Below are 21,423 nucleotides of genomic sequence, written 5' to 3' on the forward strand. Positions count from 1 at the left end.
ACCTGAACTCTTAGAATTCTCCAGCCAGCAAGCTGGCTGGGGAATTCTGGGAGTTCAGGTCCACAGGTTTTAAGGTTGCCAAGTTTGAGAAACACTAGGCTACAGCTTAGAACCTAGAGGGCTGTTTCTCTGCACTAAAGGAAATCATTCACCTGATAAAGATCAAGAGCTTCACTTTTGATGAAAAAGGTGGGGCCAGGACCAAGACAGAACCCACAATTTTTACTGCTAATTGTTCGACACACCAATCGGGCAGTGTAAGAACTACACCCTGAAATGTGGTAGGAAGGCATTTATTTTTCTGCCCACCATTCCATTTAATTCCATATAGAACTTGAATTAAGTGATTTATTTTTTTTCTGCAGGAAATGATTACATTATTCCAGGCATTCACTTGATGCCTTACGAAGCTGTCACATTCCTCTTCTTGACTCCTGCATAGGTGAGCCCTTCGTTCCGGAAGCTCCCTCAAACACGCCAAGTTCTGCAGAGTCCTAGAATTTCATGAACGGCACTTGGAACGGCTGATCTGTTGCGTGCCTCAGTGCGAGTGCATAAGCATAGAGCTTGGCATCCACAATCAGGTGTTGGTCTGCCACAAGTTCTGCAGAAAAAACACACACCTCAGAGAGAACATACAGATAGTCCTCAACTTACAGCCGTTCTTGGAGCGCTGGGAAGTGATGACCAGTCCTCACACTTAGGACCATTGCTGCATCCCCACGGTCACGTGATCAAAATTCAGATGCTTGGCAACCGGTGTGTATTTATGACATCTGCAGCATCCTGGGGTCACGTGATCACCATTTGCAACCTTCCCAGCCAGCTTCCATCAAGCAAAATCAATGGGGGAAGCTGGATTTGCTTAACGATCGTGGTGATTTGCTTAACAACCGTGGCAAAAAAAGTTAAAATCAGGTGCAATCACGTGCTGCCTCACTTAATGACCACACCACTTGGCAATCAAAGTTCTGGTCCCAACTGTCATAAGTCAAGGACTACCTGTACAGGAACTGTCTTTCATTCAAAGGGCCATGGATGGCAATTTTCATATATGCACTTGTATTATGAGAATTGTTCATCATTGGTGTAACTGAACATACTTCTCCTAACACTGGTCTCAGAGTGAGCCTCTTACAGCAAGATCCTGCCCAAAAGTACATCTGGATTCTTCACCCACATGTCCCAGATGTGGGAGAAGTGCTGTAACCCAGACTACATCTGCTGATCCAATGATGGGGCTACTTCACTATATCTGATAGACCACACACGGGTGGAAAAGCAAATATTTTTACATCTGAAGGGTACTCTGCACATGCAGGATTTGGGAGCAAGGGTGATATTTACAAACAGAAGGATGTGCTTGTAAAATACCAGAAGAATTATAAATTCCAAAATGTTGCCAAAAGGTTCTGGGCTGAAGCAACATTCCAAATTTTAAGAGTTCCATTCAAACAAAAATGATGGTGCCTCCAATTTGGTTTTGCTCCAATTTAGCAAGAAGTGGGCCTTATAATTCTGCTGATCACCTAGTTTGGTTCTAAAATCTATTAGATTTTGTTATTGTAATAATGCTGTAGAGTTAGAAGAGAAGATCACCCAGATGGAGCCAACTCTGATGTCTTCCCTTTCACTTGCTGTTATATTATCTAGCCAAACTGTTCCTTGAAATTAGAGCTTCCAAACATCTAGGTTTCATGGGACAGCCATCAAAATGAAAAGCAGAGTTCGCCACTCCTTTTCCTAAACTGCAACTTTCAACAACTTTGCAATTGCTGCTAGCCACCTGCAGATCTGCATTTCAAATATTTTGAGAAGGTTCAGCTCCAGCCGGACATGGCAGAGATACTCCATTGCCTGAATACTTGTTCAGAATTTGCTATTCCGTCCTGTTCTGTGGGAAGTCGGGAAATTGCAAACTTGCTTCAACAATCACAAGCTCCCAAATACTTGCAGGCTGTGCTGTCAAGGAAAGTGATACAGATGCGAGGCACTGCAAAGTGCAATGCTCTGCATGCCTCCTGCAAAATCCCGCTAAACTTTTTATGGTGAAATGTTTTCTTCCCTGCCAATACCCTCTTAAAGGAAAGGTTGATTCTTGCAAGGAAGCTTCAGTTCCACATCTTAAACAAGCTGTCCAACAGCGCTTCCTTACCTTCGATTCTCTGCATTAAATCATTCTTTGGTAGTGTAACAACTTCCACGAATTCTGAGGAGGAGCAACAAAAAGAGGTTATGGAATTGGTGCCATCGTCCCCCACATCCATCTCTTTTAGTCTAAAATGTCAGTTTCACCTGTTTCAGCATCTAGAACAGTGTTTCTCAACCTTGGCAACTTTGAAATGTGTGGACTTCGATGTCCAGAATTCCCCAGCCAGCAAGTCCACACAACTGAAAGTTGGCAAGGTTGAGAAACACTGTTCTAGAAGGACATCAAACAGCCTGCCTTTCTTTTGCCTTTATGAAGTGGCAATGCTGGGCTGGAGAGAGGTTGCAGCTAATGCCTTCATCACTATGTGAGCCAGGAGAGGGACAATCCTAAGTCTTGGACCATCCTAGCCATGCAACCTAATTCTAAAACCAGCTGGATCCAATCCCTCTTCAGGGGTAGCTGTAGGGAAGGGATCAGGCAGAAGAAGGAGCACCTATACTAGCAAACGAATAATTATGTTGCTATCCCTTTCTAACAGTGTTTTTTTGCTACATAATTCCATTTGCACAAATACACCCTTTTTCTTTTAACACACAACTGGAAAAGTGCCTGAGTTTGATCCCTCTTCCCAACCCATGCACAGGGCTTCCCTAGAGACCAGGACGGAAGTTCCCTTCCTTTGATGGAATGTGCACATGTTGGAGACTTCAACGTTTGGTCAGTTTGGGACACCGTCTAGCCCAGCTGACACCCGGAATGTTCCCTATTGCTAATGATGTCTAGTTATTGCTCTAAAATGACATTGTCTTGGTTAAAATGACCTGATGCTGTCTGCCCCTGTGCCTTGTTTGAAAGAACAAAGGGTAATGAATAAAGAGCCAGTTTGGTCTAGTGGTTAAGGTGCTGGGCTAGAAACCAGGAGACAGTGAGTTCTAGTCCTGCCTTAGGCGTGAAAGCCGGCTGGGTGACTTTGGGCCAGTCGCTGTCTCTCAGCCCAAGAGCCAGTCAGGCGTGGTAGGAGAGTTCTAGTCCCGCCTTAGGCACGAAAGCCGGCTGGGTGACCTTGGGCCAGTCCCTCTCTCTCAGCCCAAGAGCCAATCAGGTGCGGTATGAGAATTCTAGTCCCACCTTAGCCATGAAAGCTGGCTGGGTGACCTTGGGCCAGTCCCTCTCTCTCAGCCCAACCCACCTCACAGGGTTGTTGTTGTGGGGAAAATAGGAGGAGGAAGGAGTATCAGGTATGTTCTCCGCCTTGAGTTATTTATAAAAATAATAAAGGGATATAAAAAAAAACAAAATAAATTTATGCTTGCTCACAGCTCCTCTCCTTTGGATAGCAACAAGGCGGTGAATCGGGTTAGGCTGGAAAAGGAGAGCATGTGTAACAGAGGTTAACCAACTCTCCTCCCTCCCTATCTGTGGGGTGTTTGGAGGAAAGCCACAACAAAGGTATAAGGGGAGTGTTATTCCCCAGCCTTAACAACCACAACATTCCTTGCTCAAACTGCCAGCAGAGATCATTGCGAAATCCTCAAGGGAAACAATGACAGATGTGCAGATTGGTCAGCAAAACCCAGACCCAGGTTTTGCTAGCAACTATTTCCGTCTTGCTTAAAGATCTTTTAAGACAATGCTTCATAAGTAATTAGTAGTGGTAGTTTGGTAGAGGATGGCTGAAATTGAAACGGAAAGTCTTGGAATTGTTGCCTGAAACGAAAAAAAACCTTATGGATTTCTTGGAATAGAGGTAGCCCAGGTTTACTATACGTGCTGAATGGATGGGTTCTCCAGGGTCTGGGAGATCAATAACAACAGCAGTGTCCACAGGGTGTGGTCAGAAAGGTCAAGATGGTGGCCACGGCAGTATTGTTCAGGTTTTCTGTGGAGGGCAAAACATCTGCAGGAAACTGGATCTCCCGAACCAGGGAGAACCTGACTTCTAAGTCTGAAAAGAAATCTATCTAAATGCAATCAGCAACCCCACATTTTAAGAAAGAACTTGTGCTCCCCTGATCCTTATATACATGCTGTACCCAGTTACTGACAAAGAACATGTAGGATGACCCAGAAAAATAGAGCTGCTGACGATGAAGGATATGAGTGAATTCAAAAGATGAGCAAGTCCAAACCAGACATTGGCATTCCAAAGGATATTGAGAATGTTCATCAGGGATCCCGGCCAAGAAGGAACTTAAGCATATAACGTACCTCCTTCCTCTGTAAGAAACATAAACATAACATAAATTAAATGTCAATGGATCTGAGCTGTGTGTTATTTGCATGGTGGTAGACGTCTCTCAAATGTGGCTTTCAGCACATCCTTGCATGGTTTTATGCCTTTTTGGGCCCAATTTTTGCTGCTGTATGTTTAAGGATGACTGCCTTTATCGGGGTAACCCATGGCATGTAAGCAGCATAGGGTCACCCCCCCACAAATTGTAGGAATGAGTGAAGCCAAAATTTGGGGGCTATATGGGGAAGGATGTTAGGGATAAAAGTAAGGCAGTGTTTTTCAACCTCAGCAACTTTTAAGATGCATGGACTTCAACTTCCAGACTTCCCTAGCATGCTGGCATCCACACATCTTAAAGTTGCTGAGGTTGAGAAACACTGCCTTAAGCCTCTCCAGTTGTAACTATGTCAACCCTTAACCATCACCCAAAATTTGTGGTCCCAACCATTCCACAGATGTTATGCCATCAGCTGACATGCCCACTACCACCATTGGAAGCCAAAGAGAGCTGATGTTGCTACTTCTGGCTTCTTTGTTCACCGAAATCCATCAAAGCAAGAGAAAAAGCTTGACTAATCAAGAGTGCATGAAAGTGGTTGATTAGACAGAGTGCAGTACTGTAAAATCCCTTTCCTTTATCAGCCTTGCATATTGATTATTTGACAGGCACTTGGCAGTATTCATTTTTACTTAAACAGCAGCATAGCCCAAAGTTGCATATCTGTACCTGAAGGGTTCAAGCTATTAGGACTTCTGAACACGGGCTGCAAAAAGTTGATCAGCCACTAGATGCTAGTACAGATTAAGCTTATTCTGTGTTTCTTTGCTGCCATCAAGTGGTCCTATGGATTTTTAGGGCCAGATCTGAGAGCTCTACAAGATCCTGAACTCATTGATGCAGTCACATTTCTATGTTGAGAAGCATTTCAGGTCCAGCTTTTCCCTAAGAGTTCTTCTTGATTGCTGCCCCTTGAAAGAAATTATCTTCTTCCACTCCTCCAACTCCTTAGCTGTCAAATGCAGAGTTATGAAAAGTGTGGCCTAGGGGGGTCAGATGCAGCCCCACAGCATCCCTTTTGTGCTCCACAAGACCCGCTTGAATGGGTAGGGCCAAAAATATGGGCCTTCTCAAAGATTCCTAGCAGCAATCAGGACTGGAAACACACCAAGGAACAATCTCTCTCAGCTCTGATTAGTACAATTTATTAGAAAAAAATGTTAGGTGACAGCACGAGAATTGTAATCAATACATTTGCTTTCTAATGTGAATTTTCTAAAATAGGCAATTCAAAGCAGTTTTTTGCTTCTTCCATGCTTACAACGCAGTGGGAAGATACCGTTCTCTTTTGAGAAGGCAGAACTGGATGTGGAATTAGCTCAGAACTGGACTGGTGTGAGAATCCACTCTCATGGCCTTATTTCTTGAATGAGATTTGGAGGTTTGAGAGCTTTAATGGGCAAAATTTGGAGGTTCCTCAAGCTTTGAATATGCTTAAGACTCGTTTTACTTCAACAAATATATGAAGTCCCCATCAAAATGGCCTCTAGCCCTACCTACTTCCTTCATCATACCATACAAAGCCTGATCAGGCCCTCAGACTAAGAGAAACTGCAACCACCCATTCTAAGGTCTTTCTTTTCAGCCCACAAGGTTCCCCTTAGAAACACTGGACTGCTGCTTCTTCATTGTACTATCTGGATTTTTCTTCCCTCCTACCAGATACATCAATCAGCATTGGACTAGCAAAGGAAAGGAGAATGCATTTGTGAACGTTGGTGACTGATGTTCAAGGACTATTGTTTGGCTTTCAGTTTTTACTATGTTTAAGCGGCAGAATTCTGGATCACCCGATTCTTGGAGGGAAGCTGCTGTCTTTTCCAATGATGTCAATGCATTAATATTACAGCTCTACAGCACTTTGGATCCCATCTCCAAAAAGTGCTTGGAAACATATAAGAAGGTGAATCCAATAGAAGAGAATATCTGTAGCTCAAGGTTGAACTGTGGAGTCCTTGGTGCTCTCTGAGTTTGGTTGTTTGCTTGCAGACGTTTCATTACCCAATTAGGTAACATCAGTGGTAGTGAGTGTGAGGTTTGCTCCCTGTTTATATACAGTAGCTTGCCCTGCCAGTGTTGGTGGGCGTGTGGTTTTCTCCTTGGTAGTTCCTTGATTAGGATATTGTTTTCTGATTGATTGACACATAGAGATAAACTACATTTACACACCATTCAAAAGAGACAACAAAAGAGCTAAGAAGGAAACAAAAAGACCAGAGCACATCCTCTCCAGCAGCCAACACCCAGATAAGTAGGGATTAACACCAGACAAACAATCAAGCAGAAAACTGTGCCCTAATCAAGGAACTACAAAGGAGAAACCCACACCCCCACCAACACTGGCAGGGCAAGCGACTGTATATAAACAGGGAGCAAACACCACACCCACTGGCACTGATGATGTTACCTAGTTGGGTCATGAAATGTCTGCATGCAAGCAACCAAGCTCAGAGAGCACCAAGGACTCCACAAGGTGAACGGACATCCCTTTGGGCACCTCCATGTTCCAAACTACCTTTTGGAGGCTGAATCCCAAGCCCTAGATAGCCCCAATAAACATGCCACCAAAATTAATAAAAATCCATCGGACCCTCATGAAGCTTCAATCTTGAAAATGTTGATTTGGTAGAAGAAAAAGGAAAGAAAAGTTAACCAAGCACTCACCAGGCTTTTGCTTCGGCTTCAGATTGACAGGGAGATCTCCATTGATGATGACCGTTGCAATGTGTGAAGCACAGTTTGTCAACCCAGGGTCTAAGCATAAAGCTGTGGAAAGCATTAACATTCAGTTACCCAGAGAAGAAACTAAGTATCTGCCCCCATTTATGAACCCCATAGACAAGGTTTTACACAATTTTTGGTACATGTCCTTCCCAGGATCTTAAGAAGGTACAAACAGTCACTCCCTTATTTTATCTACATATTAGTTTGCATGATGACTTCAATTATAAGAATATGACTGACCCAAGGTCACCTCGTGAGTTTCACGGATGAGTGGGAATGAACTTGCCTTTCCTAAGACCTGATCAAAATAGTTGTCAATATTCCTTGCAGCACATTGCAAAAATATCAGAATCTATTACTAATTAAGGCCAACATCTACAACCGCATGTGGAGATCCTTATACCCTGTTATATGGCATCCCCCCTAAACTACATTCTGAAGGTCAGCAAAGTGTTATTCCTGCCTCTTCAGCATTTCTAGCAGATAGGAATTAGCTTTATTTTGTAAACAATGTTGTTTCCTGATTTAACAACATAATCGCCCATATTTAATTGGAGTAATTATGTGCTATCAAGTGGGTGTCGACTCTTAGCGACCACATAGATAGATTTTCTCCAGGAGGATCTGCCCCTAATCCTGCTGGACCTCTCAATGGCATCAATTCTGTCAGCCATAAGTATCCTTAGTCTACAAGGGTTGGGGATCCTGTATTACAGTTGTTCTGCTACTTCTTTTAGTGGCTGCTTCCATTCAATAAGAAGGTGAGATCAAGTCCCTGGCTGTTATGTTGGGCGTCTCAGAGATTCACCACCTCTCCCATCTTATGTAGCAGCTATACGAAGGATCCAGGGCAGGTCATCTGCTGCTCCAGGGTGAGGTACATCAGAATGCTGATGATACCCAATTGTGCAATTCCACCCTGGGTCAAACAAGAAATGCAGTGGATGTCTTAACCTAGCCTCTTAAGGATTGGATGGGACAAACCAAAATCAAGCTGAATCCCAGCAAGACAGACAGTGGAGTCCCTGAGGAGAGGTCAAAACATTCAAGGTGTTGGTTGTGACATTGTGATTGAAGCCTCACCCCTTGTATGTGTGTGCTACGTTGATGCATGGACAAATAAGGCAGAGCTTAGATTGCAATGCCACAATCAGCATCTGGCCTGCTTTAACCCCCTCCAGTGGATTCTACTGAAGACAGAATGGCTGTTGATTGAGAAACCTTCTAGCTCCAACTTTAGCTCTGAACAGGGTCGTACTCCCATGGAGGAACAGGTCCATGAGCCATCAGCAATCCTAGACTTGCAGCTCCTGCTTGAACAACCCAGGTGGAGGCCATGCAGAAAAGACTTTGCCATCAGGACAGCCTGTTTTTGGGACAAGCTGCCCTGACAAGTCATTCATGCTCTTCCTAGCTGGCCTTTAGATTACTGCCAGTGCTCTGCGTGGGGCCACTTCTGAAGACTATTTTGAAACTGCAATTAGCACAGAATGTGGCAACTTGCCTGTTGATGGTTGAGAAACAGTTCAGGAAAGGAACATTTCTATGTGGGTGCTGTACTGGTTGCCAGTGGGCTTCCAGATGGAGTTCCAAGTGCTTGGGATTGCCTACAAAACCCTGGATGGCTCAGGTCCCTTCGACCTTTAGGACTAGCATAGCATAACACTGTCCTATACATTCAAGATACGTTGCAGATTCCCTCTGTCCAGGAAGTTAGGGGCCAGGGAGCAGGAATCAAGCACTTTTGGTGTATGCTCCAGTTTCATGGAATAGCTTGTCCAGCAAGATAGGCAAGGTGGCCCCTTTTTTAACTTTCAGGAGAGAGGCAAAAACACTCTTCTGCCAAGCTTAGGGCACACTGCTGCTATTTTTAAGTTATCGTTTTATGGCTTTATGGTGTTTTTTTCCATGTATGTGGATTGCTTCATGCCTTTTGTTATGCTAATTCTTAACTGGAAGTCACTCAGAGTCTTATGATTGGGGCTGTAAAAACAAATCCATGAACTTCACAAAGCTCCTGTCATGTTCTCATTCCAATGTCTGGTTAACATTGTAACGTTTCACATGTCTTTTTCTGTTCCGTGTTCCTTCACCCGGGGTTTTTCCATTCCTTCGCCCTCCGTTGTTTGGAGGGCTTGGAATGCATGTTTGGGTTTGCGCTCCTGTTCAAGGTTACTTTCCCAGGCGCGTCTAACGGCTTCTAGCACCTGGGAGGGGGAGCGTCCTGACGGGCGATGGGGCGGGATCTGCTTACAAGCAAGGCTTTTAAGTTTGTATTTGGCGCGCTTTTGCTCATTCTCAGCTTTCTCTGTATTTGCATACTATTCCTTTAATAAATCAGTTATCTTTAAGCCCGAGCTTGTGAGACTGAGTATTTGGGTTTAGGCAATCGTTACATAAAGCTGAGAATCATTTTATCCATTGTCCGCTAGCCCCATCCAATCATTGGATAAGAGGGAACGCTAGCGATGACAGAACCTCAACTTCGCGCAAGTGAGGGAAGCGAAGAAGAGCGGGAGGCGGCCAAAAGCCGGCCAGTGCTAACTTCGAGAGCGCAAAGAGCAGCACGTCGGGAGTTGCGAGATATCCAATTGGACGAGCTGCTGATATCCATGCAGGAGAGTCTCAGGAGTGAACATAGAACTGTCATGGAAAGAGCACAGGGGAGGGGGTCTCCACAATTGACCTGGGAGCATGAAGTCCCCTTGTCACCGAGGGTGGTGGTAACCAACCAACCCTCGGAGGAGCCGGTCACTCCGGCCCGTATGAGGGCATTAGAAGATAAAATGGAGTTAATAGTGACGATCCTCAAGGATCTACCCAAAGAGGATCTACCCAGAGAGGCAGAGCCCACCCCGGAGGATTGGGAAGAAGAGCCGTCACAGTACCCCAGGCATAGTACCATGTCGACCCGGGGGAGAAGCAAGATTCGATCAGACCGTCAAGGGGGGGAGCGAGAGGCAAGACCTCCTAGGGATCGACCACCCATGGGGGCTCGGCGCACGCTGACATTCGCGGCACCGCCACAGCCAGCTGAGCCGGCAAGAACCTTCCCACCATTTGGAGTGAAGTTCGATGGGGACCCCACAACGCTCTCCTTCTTTATTACTAATGCCAAGCACTATATAGAAGATTGGGGTCGAAACTTTCGGTCTGAACATGGCAAGGTTAATTTCATTGCCAACAAGCTGAGAGGAAAGGCAGCGGATTGGTATGTGCAACTATGCCAAGCTGAGGCAACTGAGTTAGAGGACTTCGATGACTTTTTGTGGGCACTTAAAGAGCATTTCGAAGACCCCCTAGCTCAAGAAACGGCCAAAAATGACCTGCGGAAACTCTACCAAGGGTCCCTCTCAGTTGCCAAATATGCGTTGGAGTTTAAAGCTTTGGCAGGAAAGGTGGAAGACTGGTCTGAGCCAACAATCATCGAATTGTTCAAGCAGGGGCTTGAACCCGAAATCCTTCGATGGGCTCTGGGCAGAGATGACCCTAAAACGCTATATGGGTGGATTCAGTTGGCAGGAAGCGCAGAAAATGCCCTACGAACCTATGCCCATACCAAAGAGCTTAGACAAACACGTCTCGCTAGAGGGGCGCGCACATCTGGACTTGCCAGCCGCCCCAAACCGAAAACCTGGGAAGAAGAGAGGGAGCAACGGTTCTCCAAGGGTCAGTGCCTCCGATGTGGGAAAGAAGGGCATCGAGCCACGTCGTGCCCGAGACGCCGTCCAGAGGAACGACAGACGAAACCCACGGTAAAGACGCCTGCTCCTGCTCCACCGCGAAAACTGAAGGCAGCCCTCGCGGAACTGGACCCCCCAGACCTTCCCTTCGGAGAAGAGGAGGAAGAGTTGCAGTTCGAACAGCCGGCGGGAAAAGCCTACCACCTGCCCTGAAGGGCGCCCTAGGGCAGGTGGAAGAAACCGGGCGTAACCATGATTCGGTGAGTGGAAACTTCCCCACACTGACTGTTAAAGTTAAACTGAGCTCAAAAACCAAAACGGTGGAAGTGTGGGCCATGCTAGACTCGGGTTGCTCCCGTTCCCTAATGCACCCTGATGTAGTAGCGGCTCTGGAACTGCCCACGTTCCCTTTGCCAAGACCCATGATTTTCACCCAATTGGATGGAACTATGGCGGGAGGGAAAGCAGTCAATCTTTCCACGGGACTGGTCGCCTTGCAGATGGGCTCCCATCAGGAAAAGCTGCCATTTGTGGTAGCTCCAGTGGGGGGTCCTCTGGTAATCTTGGGGATGCCTTGGTTTGTGCAACAAAACCCTTTCATCAACTGGCTGCATAGAACTGTGACGTTTGCAGATGGATTTTACAAAGTACCCGAAAAGGACCTACTGGAGGACATGGAGGGTGGAGGGGTAGCGTATACCACTGTGCAAACGCTTCAACCTCTTGAGGGACTACCCAATCAGTATCAGGATTTTGCTGAAGTATTTGGGGAAAAGGAAGCGGATCGCTTACCACCCCACCGAAAAACGGACTGTGCCATTGAATTTTTACCAAATGTAAAATTGCCTCACCCAAAAATATACCCCATGTCTCCCAAAGAGCTTACCACGCTAAGGGAGTTCATCGACAAAAACCTGGCTAGGGGTTTCATTGAGCCGGCAAATTCCCCGGTAGGAGCTCCTGTCCTATTCCGGCCAAAAAAGGATGGGTCATTAAGGCTTTGTACCGATTTCCGCGGGCTCAATGCGGTCTCAATATTAAATAAATATCCTTTGCCCCTGATCAAAGATATGTTATCACATCTGGCCAGGGGCAAAATTTTCTCAAAACTGGATTTGAGAGAAGCTTATTTTCGCATTCGCATAAGGAAAGGGGATGAGTGGAAAACAGCGTTTAACTGTCCTCTTGGGGCTTTCCAATATAAAGTCTTACCATTCGGTTTGTCTGGGGCACCTGGGGTTTTTATGCAACTAATCAATGAGGTCTTGCATGACCACCTATTTAAGGGGGTACTGGTATATTTGGATGATGTATTGATTTATACTGAAACCATGTCAGAACATATCCACTTGGTGCGTCAGGTACTGGCTAAGTTGAAAAAGGCAGAGTTGTACGCAAAATTGTCAAAATGTGCATTTCATCAGTCGCAAATTGATTACCTAGGGTACCGAATTTCAGCTCAGGGCATTGAAATGGACCCTGCAAAAGTAGAAGCTATTGTGGCATGGGAGCCTCCCCGTACCAGGAGACAATTACAAAGTTTCCTTGGATTCTCTAATTTCTATCGGGCATTCGCCCAAAATTTTGCAGAAATCGCCCTCCCCCTTACTGAACTGTTAAAAACTAAAGGACAGGGGGATACGCGACGTTCAAAGAACCCAGGCGCACTCCTTAAATGGACTCCAGCCTGTCAGCAAGCGTTCGAAGCGCTCAAACAAATCTTTACCACAGAACCAATTTTACAGCATCCAAACCCCTCTAAACCTTTCGTTCTACAAGTCGACGCTTCTGATTTTTCCATAGGAGCAATTCTGCTACAAGCTGACCAATCTGGCGCTTTAAAACCCTGTGCCTACCTCTCTCGCAAATTCACTGAAACAGAGAGAAGATGGCACGTTTGGGAAAAAGAGGCTTTTGCTGTAAAAACGGCTTTGGAAACATGGCGACACCTATTGGAAGGCACTTCAATCCCTTTTGAAGTCTGGACTGACCATAAAAACCTGGAAGCTCTAAGCACCAGTCGAAAACTCAGTCCCAAACAGCTCCGCTGGGCTGAGTTTTTCAGCCGCTTCGACTTCACCCTTAAATTTATACCAGGCAAGAAAAACTTTTTAGCTGATGCACTCTCGCGCAGACCCCAAGATGCTGGCCCAGGGCCAACGGTCCAAGGTACCGTCTGGACCGACAAACAATTAAGTTTGGCAGCAGTAACTCGCAGCCAGACCCGAGCGCAATCAAATCAGCCTCCGGCCGCTTTGCCTTCCAGCCGCTCGCCGCACTTGTCAATTCCTTCCGATTTGCAACAACAGTTGCTTTCCCACCTTAAGACAGATACTTGGTTGCAAACCAATAGACACCTTTTAACTTTCACCGATAATTTTGCCTGGCGCAACGATCGTCTCTATGTCCCCGAGGCAATGCGGAAAACCATACTCCAGCGCTGCCACGATGACAAGCTAGCTGGACACTTTGGCTACGTAAAAACTTTGCACCTTGTTCGCCGGCAATTCTGGTGGCCAACTTTACTCAAGGATTTAAAGGAGTATGTCACTGCATGCCCTGTATGTGCGGCGATAAAGCGCAAACCAGGCAAACCCCAAGGTCTCCTTCAACCTGTTGCCACTCCATCTGTCCCTTGGCAGGACATCTCCATGGACTTTATCGTTGATCTACCCCCTAGTCAACGCAAAACTGTCATTTGGGTCGTCAAAGACTTTTTTTCCAAACAAGCCCACTTTATCCCCTGCGCGTCTATCCCCACCGCCCAACAGCTGGCACGCCTCTTCCTCATCCACGTGTACCGCCTCCACGGTATCCCCGCCCGTTTGGTGAGTGACAGAGGTACACAATTTACGTCACAATTTTGGCGGGCATTTTTAAAACTTTTAGGTACAAAACAGTCGCTTTCTACCGCCTGGCATCCGGAAACGGACGGATCTACAGAGGCGGTTAATTCTACATTGGAACAATATCTCAGAGCTTTTGTTAACTACCAACAAGACAACTGGGTCGATTTACTCCCATTTGCTGAGGTCGCTTACAACAATTCCGTTCATCAAACCACTGGCCAAGTTCCCTTTAAAACAGTTTTTGGACGTGACTTTGTTCCCATTCCTGAACTTCCTCATCCTCAACCGCTACCTGCCACCCTTGCTGACTGGGCAGACTCTCTTAAAGACTCATGGTCTAATATTCTACTGGCTCTTCACCATGCCCAGGCTACCTATAAACGCCATGCCGATGCAAAGCGTTCCCCGGAACCATCCTTTCTGGTCGGGGATAAAGTCTACTTATCAACTAAATTTATCAAGTCCCCACAACCGTCTAAGAAACTTGGCCCTAAATTTGTCGGACCTTTTCCAATTGTTGCTCAGCTCAACCCTGTTACGTTTAAACTTGATTTGCCCCACAACCTTAAACGTTTACACCCTGTTTTCCATTGTAGTTTACTCAAACCCTGCCTGTCGTCGGACCGTTGGCATCCACAACCCGTTCCTCCACCTCCCCTCATGATTGACAACCAGCAACACTTCGAGGTGGCATCCATCCTCGACTCCCGCCGCCTGCGCTCCCGTTTACAGTACCTCGTCCGCTGGAAACATTTCCCTCATCCTGAATGGGTTGCCGCTCCAGACGTACATTCCCCTCATCTCGTCACCCAATTCCACTCTGCCTATCCTGACAAGCCGGCTCCTTAGTTTCTTCTGGGGGGGCAATATGTCATGTTCTCATTCCAATGTCTGGTTAACATTGTAACGTTTCACATGTCTTTTTCTGTTCCGTGTTCCTTCACCCGGGGTTTTTCCATTCCTTCGCCCTCCGTTGTTTGGAGGGCTTGGAATGCATGTTTGGGTTTGCGCTCCTGTTCAAGGTTACTTTCCCAGGCGCGTCTAACGGCTTCTAGCACCTGGGAGGGGGAGCGTCCTGACGGGCGATGGGGCGGGATCTGCTTACAAGCAAGGCTTTTAAGTTTGTATTTGGCGCGCTTTTGCTCATTCTCAGCTTTCTCTGTATTTGCATACTATTCCTTTAATAAATCAGTTATCTTTAAGCCCGAGCTTGTGAGACTGAGTATTTGGGTTTAGGCAATCGTTACAGCTCCCTGAATATTCAAAAAAGCTGTGCAAAAGGCTACAAGTCATTCTTTCCCCTTCTTTTTCAACAGCCAAGGTCCAAACCAGAAATGTCAATATTTCTCCACTCTTATTGCGTCTGCAGAATGCCGCCCGACGGCCCTGTTTAAGATCACTCGATCCCTTTTGGGGAAGGTGGGTTCAGCGACCCACCTACAGGGCCGTGCAGAGGAATTTGCTGAGCATCTGCAGGACAAAATCGCTCAGATCTGCTCCAAGTTGGACTCCAGGCATGAGGCGTGGTCTGGAGAGATACCAGGGGTGTTGAGGTTTTCCTACTAACGATTAAGACTGCTATTGTACCTAATCATTTTGGCCCGGTGAAGAGGTTGTATTTGATTGTCTCCTCGCACGTGCTTCATGCAAATTGCCTGGGGGGAGGAAACCTGCCGGACTTGTTTCTTACTTCCTCTTTTTTCTCTGCCGGCAATGTAGCCAAGCAAGGCTTGCTCCAAAGGGGAGCTTGTTGTTGTTGTTTATTCGTTTAGTCGCTTCCGACTCTTCGTGACTTCATGGACCAGCCCACGCCAGAGCTTCCTGTCGGTCGTCAACACCCCCAGCTCCCCCAGGGACGAGTCCGTCACCTCTAGAATATCATCCATCCATCTTGCCCTTGGTCGGCCCCTCTTCCTTTTGCCTTCCACTCTCCCTAGCATCAGCATCTTCTCCAGGGTGTCCTGTCTTCTCATGATGTGGCCAAAGTATTTCAGTTTTGCCTTTAATATCATTCCCTCAAGTGAGCAGTCTGGCTTTATTTCCTGGAGGATGGACTGGTTGGATCTTCTTGCAGTCCAAGGCACTCTCAGAATTTTCCTCCAACACCACAATTCAAAAGCATCGATCTTCCTTCGCTCAGCCTTCCTTATGGTCCAGCTCTCGCAGCCATATGTTACTACAGGGAACACCATTGCTTTAACTATGCGGGCCTTTGTTGTCAGTGTGATGTCTCTGCTCTTAACTATTTTATCGAGATTTGTCATTGCTCTTCTTCCAAGGATTAAGCGTCTTCTGATTTCCTGACTGCAGTCAGCATCTGCAGTAATCTTCGCACCTAGGAATATAAAGTCTTTCACTGCTTCTACATTTTCTCCCTCTATTTGCCAGTTATCAATCAAGCTGGTTGCCATAATCTTGGTTTTTTTGAGGTTTAGCTGCAAGCCAGCTTTTGCACTTTCTTCTTTCACCTTCATCATAAGGCTCCTCAGTTCCTCTTCACTTTCAGCCATCAAAGTGGTATCATCTGCATATCTGAGATTGTTAATGTTTCTTCCAGAGATTTTAACTCCAGCCTTGGATTCCTCAAGGCCAGCTTGTCGCATGATGTGTTCTGCATACAAGTTGAATAGGTAGGCTGAGAGTATACAGCCCTGCCGTACTCCTTTCCCAATCTTAAACCAGTCTGTTGTTCCGTGGTCTGTTCTTACTGTTGCTACTTGGTCGTTATACAGATTCTTCAGGAGGCATACAAGATGACTTGGTATCCCCATACCACTAAGAACTTGCCACAATTTGTTATGGTCCACACAGTCAAAGGCTTTAGAATAGTCAATAAAACAGAAATAGATGTTTTTCTGAAACTCCCTGGCTTTTTCCATTATCCAGCGGATATTGGCAATTTGGTCTCTAGTTCCTCTGCCTTTTCTAAACCCAGCTTGTACGTCTGGCAATTCTCGCTCCATGAACTGCTGAAGTCTACCTTGCAGGATCTTGAGCATTACCTTACTGGCATGTGAAATGAGTGCCACTGTTCGATAGTTTGAACATTCTTTAGTGTTTCCCTTTTTTGGTATGGGGATATAAGTTGATTTTTTCCAGTCTGATGGCCATTCTTGTGTTTTCCAAATTTGCTGGCATATAGCATGCATTACCTTGACAGCATCATCTTGCAAGATTTTGAACAGTTCAGCTGGGATGCCGTCGTCTCCTGTTGCCTTGTTATTAGCAATGCTTCTTAAGGCCCACTCAACCTCACTCTTCAGGATGTCTGGCTCTAGCTCACCGACCACACTGTCAAAGCTATCCCCGATATTGTTATCCTTCCTATACAGGTTTTCTGTATATTCTTGCCACCTTTTCTTGATCTCTTCTTCTTCTGTTAGGTCCTTGCCATCTTTGTTTTTGATCATACCCATTTTTGCCTGGAATTTACCTCCGATGTTTCTAATTTTCTGGAAGAGGTCTCTTGTCCTTCCTATTCTATTGTCTTCTTCCACTTCTGCGCATTGCTTGTTTAAAAATAATTCCTTATCTCTTCTGGCTAACCTCTGGAATTTTGCATTTAATTGGGCATATCTCCCCCTATCACTGTTGCCTTTTGCTTTCCTTCTTTCTTGGGCTACTTCTAGTGTCTCAGCAGACAGCCATTTTGCCTTCTTGGTTTTCTCTTTCTTTGGGATGTATTTTGTTGCCGCCTCCTGAACAATGCTGCCAACTTCTGTCCAGAGTTCTTCCGGGACCCTATCTACTAAGTCCAGTCCCTTAAATCGATTCCTCACCTCCACTGCATATTCCTTAGGAATATTAGTGAGCTCATATCTAGCTGATCTGTGGGTCTTCCCTAATGTCTTGAGTCTGATCCTAAATTGTGCAAGAAGAAGTTCGTGATCTGAACTACAGTCAGCTCCAGGCCTTGTTTTTACCGACTGTACAGATGTCCGCCACCTTTGGCTGCAAAGGATGTAATCAATCTGATTTCGGTGTTGTCCATCTGGTGAAGTCCATGTATAAAGCCATCTCTTAGGTTGTTGGAAGAGAGTGTTTGTTATGCAGAGTGAATTGTCTTGGCAAAATTCTATCAGCCTGTGTCCTGCTTCGTTTTGTTCTCCCAGGCCATACTTACCTGTAATTCGAGGTGTCATTTGACTGCCCACCTTAGCATTCCAGTCTCCTGTGATGAAAATAACATCTCTTTTAGGCGTGTTGTCCAGTAGGTGCTGCAGATCCTCATAGAACTGCTCTACTTCAGCTTCTTCAGCATTTGTGGTTGGGGCGTATATTTGGATCACTGTGATGTTAGATGGCTTGCCCTGAATTCGAATTGAGATCATTCTATCATTTTTGGGGTTGTATCCAAGCACTGCTTTAGCCACTTTACTATTAATTATGAAGGCTACTCCATTTCTTCTGTGGTCCTCTTGTCCGCAGTAGTAGATCTGGTGGTCATTTGATGTGAAGTGGCCCATTCCAGTCCATTTCAGTTCACTGACACCCAGAATGTCTATCTTTAATCTTGACATCTCACCAATAACCACATCCAATTTGCCCTGGCTCATAGATCTTACATTCCAGGTTCCGATGGTGTGTTGATCCTTAGAACATCGGATTCGCCGTTCACCACCAGCACCGTCGGCCGCTAGCCGTCCTTTCGGCTTTGAGCTAGCTGCGTCATCACGTCTGGGGCTAGTTGAGCTCATCCTCTGTTCCTCCCCAGTAGCATTTTGACCATCTTCCGACCTGGGGGTCTCATCTTCCGATGGTATACCGACATATCTCTGGTTGTTCTGATCCATTTAGTTTTCACGGCAAGAATACTGAGGTGGGTTGCCATTACCTTCCCCAGGGATCGCATTTAGTCTGACCTCTCTGTCATGACCTTCCCGTCTTGGGTGGCCCTTCACGGTTTAGCTCATGGCATCATTGAGGTGCTCAAGCTCCAGCACCACGACAAGGTAACGATCCTTTGCTGAAGAAAGGGGAGCTAAGTCCTTTAAATATGTTTTGCTTTCTGTAAATAAATTATTTTTATAGAAATGCTTGGTGTGTGATTTTTTTGACCTCTCCTGGGCTAAAGGCTTTCCCAGCATCTGCTAACAGGTTATGTGCCCAGTAAACAGCCCAGTAAAACCCAGAGAGAAAAGAGAGATCAGCTCCACACCTCATGCACAATTTAAAGGCAGGTAGCAAAGACCTCTGAAGATTTTCTTTGGAGCCACCTGGAGATTTTCCAGCAACTGCCGGTCTACAGGACAAAGAAGCCAGCTGAGGTGACTTGCAAAAGAAGGAAGAAGCCATGGCTACCTCCCAGCCCTCAGCGATGCCTCTGGAGCGCCTATCAGAGACCAACTATTTGAATTGGGCCCTGAAGATGGAGATGTATCTTCGCAGAGAGAATCTTTGGCTGCCAATTGGTTAGCAAAACCCCCCAAATCCCAGTGCTGAATGGCTGAGACAGGATGAGCGGGCTAGAGCCACCATTATCTTGGGAGTTGAGGACAATCAGTTAGTCCACGTGCGAGGCATGCAGTCTGCAAAGCAACTTTGGGACGCTTTGAGAGACTTATATGTAAAGGCAACAGCAGGGAGTAAAGTTACTCTGACAAAAAAGCTGTACAGAGCCTACCTTGCAGAAGGAGATAGCCTTCCTGAGCACCTGCATTATATTGTTGAGTTACAGGAGAGAGGAATGGAATTTACACCTCTCACAAAATCATATATCGTCCTGTCCTCACTAAATGAAACGTGGGACACGCTGATTTGTACCCTGGAGGCTATGCCTGAAGCAGACCTCACCCCATCGTATGTTACACAGCGCTTACTTGCTGAATGGGAGAAGAGAGAGGAAAGATCCCCCCCCATCTCTTCTGGAAAGCTGCAATACCAGAAAATGAGGGAAAAGAAGGGAAAGGAAGCTGAGGCCACAGCACTAAGCCAGCGATGCTTCACTTGTGGTTCAGCTGGACATTTGCAAAGAGACTGTGCCATGAGACCCAAGAGTAGAAAGACAGAGAAGAAGAACACAAGGGCAACACAGAAGAAGGCTCTTCAGACAACCCAAATTGCACAGGTTGCTGAGAAGGGTAATTCTGATGTATGGGTGTTAGATTCTGGGGCCAATTGTCATTTATGTAATTGTAAAAGCTCTTTTGTGTCACTGTCTAAAACTGAAAGACAAAGTGTATCTTTGGCTGATGGGTCTGTGACCAAAATTATGGGACAAGGTGACTTGTATTTATCCTGCTTAGGAGAAACTGTAAAAGGTGTGTTGTATGTGCCAAATTTACAATCAAACCTTTTATCTGTGGCACAATTGGCTGCAACAGGGTATGTCATAACATTTAAGAAAAATGGTTGTGAGATACGAAAAAATGGGAAATTGTGTGCTACTGGTATGTTAAAAGACTCCTTGTACATTGTGCAAAATGCAAGGAAGCCAAGCTGCAAGGCTGCAGTTGGCAACACTCCATATCATGACCAATGTGTACACCTGATGCACAGGAAATTTGGTCATGCTAATTTCAAATATATAGCACAAATGCCACAGCTGTGTGCTGACCTAAAGATAAAACCCTGTGATAAATACTTAGACTGTGTAGTTTGCAAAGAATGCAAAACACTAAAAGCTCCTGTGAGTAAGCACAGTGACAGAGTTACAACTAGACCTTTGGAAATTGTACACTCTGACATTATTGGTCCTTTTGCTCCAAGTCTTGGACAAGCAAGGTATGCAATGACCATCATTGATGATTTCTCAAGATACACATTTATCTACATCTTAAAACATAAAGATGAGGCATTTGAGAAATTTAAAAGTTTTGTGACATGGGCAAATGGAAAATTCCCTAGGCCTGTATCTGCACTCCAATGTGATAGAGGAGGAGAATACCTTTCTCACAAATTCAGAAGGTTCCTAGTGGAAAAGGGGATAGAACAAATTCTTTCTAACCCTTACACCCCTCAGCAAAATGGTGTTGCTGAAAGAAAGGGCAGAACCTTGCAAAATGCGATGGAATGCATGTTAAAAGATTCACGATTATGTTTTAAGTACTGGGGAGAGGCCATATCTACTGCCACTTATGTACAGAACAGGTTGTATAACTCTGTGATTCAGGACACTCCATTCCATTTGTTTTATGGTGTGAAACCAAAGGTAAACCATCTTAGAGTGTTTGGTAGCACTGCATGGGTTCACATTCCAAAACAGCAGAGAAGGAAAGGAGGCCCCACAACAAAGAAAGCCATCTTTGTTGGCTATGAACAAAGCCAGAGGAGCTACAGGTTCATAATGGGAGAGAAATTAATAATTAGCAAAAGCGCTTCTTTTGCTGAACAAAACTGGGGGAGATTAAATTCTAGCTCTCCAGTTGAACTGACCACCACAAGAGAACAGCAAGGACTTGCTGATGGTGATCTTTTGCCTGATGAGGATATTAAACCAGAAAAGCAAACTGAAGATCTGTCTGATGAGACAGATGCTTCTCAGGAAAGTGATAGGAGTCAAAATTTAAGCCCTGTATTACCTCACAGATCTCAGAGGAGTAATAAAGTTCCTCCATCACGTTTTCAGGCTGAAACAGTAAAGGCTTTTCACATATTCACAGAACCTGAGTCTTTAGAACAAGTGAATGCTTTACCACCTGAGATTGCACAAAATTGGCATTCTGCCATGCAACAGGAATTAGCATCCTTGAAAGAAAATAAAACATGGAAACTGGTAAATCTAC

General features: G+C 45.6%; 1 protein-coding gene across 1 annotated transcript in view; it reads right to left on the reverse strand.

Moving 5' to 3' along the window:
- Positions 1–279: 279 nt before the first annotated feature.
- NUDT5 (nudix hydrolase 5) overlaps positions 280–21,423 on the reverse strand; it is a 39,232-nt gene continuing 18,088 nt past the window's right edge. The window contains exons 7-10 of the mRNA XM_063308167.1: positions 7,108–7,209; positions 4,361–4,369; positions 2,156–2,209; positions 280–604 (exon numbers count right to left, since the gene is read on the reverse strand). Of these exons, the coding sequence (XP_063164237.1) occupies positions 495–604; positions 2,156–2,209; positions 4,361–4,369; positions 7,108–7,209 (275 nt within the window). The 3' untranslated portion in view covers positions 280–494. The remainder of the gene's footprint in view (positions 605–2,155; positions 2,210–4,360; positions 4,370–7,107; positions 7,210–21,423) is intronic.

This window comes from Candoia aspera, chromosome 7, assembly GCF_035149785.1.
Source record: "Candoia aspera isolate rCanAsp1 chromosome 7, rCanAsp1.hap2, whole genome shotgun sequence".
NCBI classification, from domain to species: Eukaryota; Metazoa; Chordata; class Lepidosauria; order Squamata; family Boidae; genus Candoia; species Candoia aspera.